The sequence below is a fragment of the Acartia tonsa genome, chromosome 6 (genome assembly GCF_053477335.1).
Source record: "Acartia tonsa isolate MP-2025a chromosome 6, ASM5347733v1, whole genome shotgun sequence".
Lineage (NCBI taxonomy): Eukaryota > Metazoa > Arthropoda > Copepoda > Calanoida > Acartiidae > Acartia > Acartia tonsa.
The window spans coordinates 32,076,765-32,083,374 of record NC_137265.1 but is presented as its reverse complement, the minus strand read 5'-3'; the positions used below and the strand labels follow the sequence as shown (position 1 = coordinate 32,083,374).

Sequence of the window (6,610 nt, the reverse complement as noted above, 5' to 3'; positions counted from 1 at the left end):
TTTATCTGAAGCAAAGTGATTGTACTTTGGGGTTGAGCTTTTTAAGCGAAACTTCACATAAATTGCTTAAAGTTAAACAATTTGATCTGACTGCAAGCTTATTTGCATAATTTTAACCTGGTATATACAAATATTTGGTGTTTTTGGTAAACACTGCTTTGAAACCAAATTGCGCGATAACCTAGAACACCTTTAAAAGGGGTTTGTAGTGCATGGGTAACACACTCATTATAGGACATCAAAGATGTTATTCTGGTGTAATTTAGGGGTTCTAAATACTATTAAGAACATAATTTATAGGAATGCGATAACTTACTAGGCATTTATTAACTTAGTATTGCCTAAACTCACAAACAAAATGGTAAACATTAAAATCGTAGATCTTGCTAGAGTAGTTAATGGTAGTGAAGACGCATCTAAAATAGACATTGAACGGCTGAAAAGTGTTGGCGCTGAAATAGCTGAATCATTTGAGAATACTGGCTTTGTGTACATCAAGAATCATGGCATTGCTGAGAAAGTTATCCAAGATGCTTTCAATACTTCAATCAAGTTTTTTGATCTAGAGGATGATGTGAAAAATAAGGTCGCCAAAGGACCCAAGTTTCAAGGTATAAATTAAGTAATAAATTTTTTTTACCAAAACTTTCTTCAACTGTTTATAAACTTATATCTTTTCCCACAAACGCTGTATTACAACTTGGATTTATACTATATTTCCGCATAATCTAATGATCCTGCGGGCTACCTAAAATGGTGATACCCTTTCCCCATCCTCTTTCCTCCTACTGGAGCAAAGTACGGACCAATAAATGAGGACTAAAGAATCAACATAATTATTTAGATATTTTGTCACCAACTTTTTAATTATCCGATCATTTTTTAATAGTGAATCCCAAGACAATTAAGGAAAATGACAAAAATAAATAATATCAAAAGTGTAAATATTTGGGCAGTTTTAAGACTAATGTCATTGTCGATCAAAGTTTTGTTAAAATTCCAAATAAAAATCGATGTGCCCTCAAATGCTTACACTTGAAAGGCTAAAGCTTTTAGATCCGACTGAATGATTTGATGAGCTTCGATTTTATGGATAATGGCATACTAGAATTTTGAAGTTGTGCAAAATGTGTTTCAGGATATGTAACTGCAGGACGGGAGAAACTGGACCAATCCAAGTTTGAAGCTAGGAACAAAATACTTTCACATTCTTATAATTTACACATCAAGTCATAATCGTATTATTACTCTTTTATATTTTCTCTTTTATTTCGCATTAATGGATAAAGAACACGTGGATATTGAAAGAGTATCTCGCATACACTGATAAAATGTTTATTTCAGCTGGCTAACATAACGATACCCCCCTACCCTCCCCTCCTACTGGTGGATCGAACTGATTAGTAAATGAGTAACATTGTGGTAACCTAAGTTGACGAGAAAATTCCCCCTGTTGTAATATCCACGTATTCTATATCCATTGGATTAAATTAGGATGGATTAAATCACCTTCCTAATTTTTTAAGTCGCCCTATAAGTCATCAAAGAGAGCAGCCGCAAGTAAAAAATATTGTATCTACCAATTTTGGTTCACGTAGCGAACCCTCTTACAAAATCAATCATTAAATTATAAAGTATTGATGTTATTAAAGAGAGAGTTATGACGTAAGAACCTTGACACCAGAGGGAATGTTCCCTGACAAGCATAGTCCACAACTCAGGCATAGATTACTTTACAATACAACTATACTTTACAGCTGCATAACGTGTCTATAAAATTAATGGATTTAGAATATACGTGTGTATTTTGACAGGGGATAAATTATCGTTAATTTAGTTTGCTATAATGGAACTCATTTATTGGTCAGTTCGTTCATTCAGTAAGAGGGGAGAGTATGGAGTAAATTGGGTGGATGGGGGGTATCGATATTTTTGCCCGCTACGAGTTTCACTTGGGAGTACATGAAAATATGTTTTAACATCCAAGTTAGAATATATTCATTATATTATGTAAACCATGATTACTTGAATGATATGGCATAAAGATGAAAAAATGCATCTATGCAAGAAATTTCTTAAAATAATCTATGAATTTAGGACTGATATTACAACTCTTTGTCAAGGTTTTATCAAGGAAAGGAATAAATTAATTCCAAATATTTAGGATTGGGCACTGGGCAGCCGCAGGGAAATCGACGAATGATAGGTTTAAAAATCTTCCCAAATTCCTACCGTTTACAATTATAGCAGTTTAGCAGATTAAAAAAAAAGGGTATTTTCTGTTTTGAAGTTGAAGGTACCCTTCTCAAAATGGTTATAATCCATCCCTGAACCTATTAAATGCTTCACTGTAAAGGAGAATCATATTGGTATAGCAAGATCCATCCATACAGGCATTAACACAATAAACAGACAAACTTCATATTACTTTTTTTTTATAAAGATACAATTTTTAATCCAGCAATATTTTATTCCTTGAAATTAGTTGTCGAAGATTCTGCTGAAATGTATATCATTGGCTTTAGATCAGAAGCAAGATTTTCTACTTGAGGAACTAATACTTCTTTTAAACATTTATCAGCCAGGAATACGAAAAAAATTCTTTGACAAATTGTTTGCAGATAATAAACTTTTCTCGTATTCATTCGAATCCGGTGGATAGGAACCGGTTCTCATCCATACGAAAAAACACTATGTCTAGCATCTTATTATATCCAGCTTTCCACGAATATAAAAATGTACAATCATAAGATTAAAACCAGGTTTTTTAGCCGGTGCCTTCGGCACCTCGGGGCTAAAAAAACTAGTTTTAATCTTATAATTTTACATTCTATATCCGCGAAAAGCCGTTTGTAATACGATGCGAGAAATAACTATTCCAGTATTACTTCAAAAATCGATTAATATTCATTTGATTAGAATCGGTTCTCATTTAAACTGAAAAATTATGTATAGCATCGTATTACAGACAATATTCCACAAATTATAAATAAAAATCATAAAATTGATACCCCTTAGGGATAACATAACTGGTTTTGAACTTATAAATTTTATTTTAATATCCGCGGAAACCTGCATATAATAAGATGAAATAAATATTTTTCGATGTGATGGTTAAAAAAGTTTAAAATTAGTTTAGAAGTATTAGTGATAATATAGAAGAGCAAAGGAATCGCCATGGGATTAGAAGGAAACAATGATGGCCATACTACGTTTAGGAATCAATGCCAAAATCAATCATTTCATTTTGCAACTGTGGTTCAATCGGCAAACTGCAATCGAGCTTTTTGGTCTTTAAAAGTTAATAAGAAAGGAATATAGGAATGAAACAATTGATATAAAATTTTTTCAGTTGTCTTATATTGTAGGTACTACAACCAATGCAACTTTTCTTATTTTGGCCAGGGTTCGGCAGCTGCGCCTCAGCCGCGCATAAGCCTCAGTTTTAAACCTGCTTGTGAGCAAAAAAAGAAATTTCAGAAAGAAGGATTGTCTGCTAAAGAGCAGTTTTATACATTCAGCTGAATTTTAGTGATAAAATGAGAATTTCACTGAGGCTTACACGCGGCTTACGCGCAGCTGCCGATCCCTGATTTTGGCTAATTTTTAAAACCTTGGGAACTAAGGCAGAATGCCGGTAAATATTTATTCTTCTAGCAGCTGAAGCTAACTAAAAATAAACACTAGTAATAACAGTTTTTAACATTTGGAATGAATAAAATTAAAAAACAAGATCATATTCATTTCAAAATATGTTGAAGTTTGCACCACAAGATTAATTGTTGTTACTTTTTAGATGAATATTAAATTGATTGTCCTATCCCTATAACCCTGCTGATATAGAAATTGTTTTTAATTTTGGTGTTGATACACTTTTAGATCATTATACTATCCTCCAATCAATGATGATATGCTTAAAACCAGTCCTAAAATGGTCAGATGTGGAGAACATACAGATTTTGGACTAATCACTCTGTTATGTCAGGTAGGTGATTCTTGCAGCGCAGCTACTCTGTAGCTAATTAACACTATCCACCTAATATGGTAAGTCATGAACAGAAAGCACAAAACAAATTAATCTGTGATGTGATTCTAATTGCTCAAGGGTTTAAAATTATTGTAAACTGTTTCATTTTTTCAGAGGCTATTTTTTTGGGAGGGTGGTGGTACCCTACACCAAATAGTTTCGCCTCCTCGAACAATGAGAATCTTCCCTAAAAAGGAGAACCAGATAGGTTCAGGGGTTAGCAAGATCCTTTATTTATTGATCTATTTATTCATTGTTATAGGACCCTACAGGAGGACCAGAAGTGCAGACAAATGATAAAGAATGGATATATGCCGACTACAAACCAGGTATACCACCATTATTTTTACCATGCAATTTTGTTAACAGACACATGTCCAAGCTGCATATATCACAAGAGTATGCAAAGTCTGATTTTTAAAAAACTATTGTCGCAACTTTGACATAACAGCTTCTAAAGATTATATGATGAGAACGACTTGCTGCAAAGAAATTGGTAGTATTGCTGCCTGCTAATAACTGTAATGCATATAAATTTCTTGTTCTAGGTTGTATTCTGGTGAACTCGGGAGACCTGTTAGAGATTATTTCTGATGGAAGATTTCCAGCTACTAACCACAGGGTCTCTGTGCCGCAAGATCCAAAATTGAGAGGTATTGAAATATTAGCAACAGTTGTAAACACCAACTAAACATTTTGTATGCAAGTTAAGCCGTGTTTTTGAAACTATGAGTAGATAATCATTTAACAATCATTTTAGGGGCTTATCTCATATATCAGCTGAGCAAATAAGATTGTCTTCATAAAAATACCATTTCAGTATTTGACTTGTGGTCAGATATTATTATACAAAGACATGCTAGTTGATCGATAGAAATATTTCACATCAAAGTTTTTCAGATGAATCTTTATAAAAAATTTAGCATAGTAGACAGACATACAATGGTAATTACAGAATAGCATTGTTCCTAAAACACTATAATAACAGGTATGAAGATACAGACACTAAAATTCTTTACAAGCAATATTATATGGACTGACTGACACAGTATATTAGAGAACAGCAGTGCACCTACGAATAAGACTCTGTAATTTCAGGTATGAAGAGACAATCTCTGGCATTCTTTGTGCATTCAGATGATGATGTTCCTATTGAACCTTTGTCAGGTAAATAATGTTAAACAAGAATAATTATGTCCAAAAAAGCAATCAAAATCAATTTACGATGAAAAAGAAACAAAAAGAATAGTAGCTTTTGCAATATATTCTATAAAATTGTGAGTTTTAAGTCAAATGTGCTTATTAGGTCTAACTGTTCTTTATGTAGACCAAACGCATAGTATAATTAAACGCACATTTGAAAATCAGTTTGACCTAATAAGCGCATTTGACCGTAATCTTACTCACAACTTTACGGAATTTTTAAAAAGCTACTATCCCCTTTCTTAAGATGTACTGACTGAAACTTCTATACCCTTAATTGGAAGAAATTTAAGTTTTCTTGTATTTGTCAAGTCAGAAAGTTAGGAACAAATCGAGAGCATAATGTTGGCATAGGCTTCCTTTTCTGTGTCTAGTCCTAATTTATAAGTATATATAATTAATTTAGCAATGAATAAAGGGTAGTATATTAGACAGAATTACAGAAGAACATAAAATTATTATTAATCAACTTTATTCTTCCAAGTTAAATGTAAAAATCTTTTGCTTTCAGGTGCTGAATCTAAATACAAAGCAACAACCTCCATCAGCTGGGCTATGGACAAGTTTATGAGAACTGTCGGCCATACTTATGGAAAAATATTATAGAGGATATCCTGATAAGATTTCTGAAAGAAAAAGACAATCAAATAGGTACTTTCACACAAAGAACCTATTGTGCACTGATACCCCCCCCCCCCCATTTGTTCTAAAATAGAAAATAATGAGATTTGTAGTTTTTTTTTCATTTTTAAAACCATTCGGGGAGCCTAACCTGCTGTGCCCTACCTAGTACTCAATATAACCTAAACTGACCAAAAATTACCCCCCCCCCCCCCTTCCTTATTTTAAATTCATCCACTTAATTAGGGGGAGGCTTCAATGCTCTACAAGGTACCTACTTTGTGTGAAAGTGCTAATAAATCTAATTTTTCAACATGTCTTTGTTTTAAATGCCTTATCTATTGCCTAGGTACATATTTTTTATTGTTGAATTTGTATATAAACCCATGCATGGTTGGACGACCTTTTCTCTATTTTTGTTTTAAAATCTATATTTATGGCCAAATATGACTTGTTTTTTATGTTTTGTTAATGTTAAATAATGCTTATTCCTTGAAATGACTTTAATAACATGGACGATGTTTTAGTGGAATTTCAATTAATTCTTATTGTTTAATTTGTATGAATTAATTATTATATTTTTAAAACTAATCTTTAAATAAAATATGGATAGTTTTATAACTTTTAATTAATAATATATCTTACGCTAGAGACAAAAAAACTTACTCCTTTATATAATAACATTTATAATCGGAAAACATTAGTATTGGATGTTTATATAATATAGATAGACAGATTTTTAATCCAATTAAATTATAA

At 32.3% G+C, this 6,610-nt stretch overlaps 1 protein-coding gene across 1 annotated transcript; it reads left to right on the top strand.

Moving 5' to 3' along the window:
- The first annotated feature begins 206 nt into the window (after positions 1 to 206).
- On the top strand, positions 207 to 5,878 carry LOC145323070 (uncharacterized). Its single transcript, XM_080165452.1, has 10 exons — positions 207 to 611; positions 1,139 to 1,190; positions 1,653 to 1,721; positions 2,098 to 2,134; positions 2,486 to 2,613; positions 3,868 to 3,985; positions 4,290 to 4,356; positions 4,576 to 4,680; positions 5,126 to 5,194; positions 5,742 to 5,878. Exons 1-10 carry the CDS (start codon positions 359 to 361, stop codon positions 5,834 to 5,836), a joined length of 993 nt encoding a protein of 330 aa, XP_080021578.1. The 5' UTR covers positions 207 to 358; the 3' UTR covers positions 5,837 to 5,878.
- Positions 5,879 to 6,610: the final 732 nt, after the last annotated feature.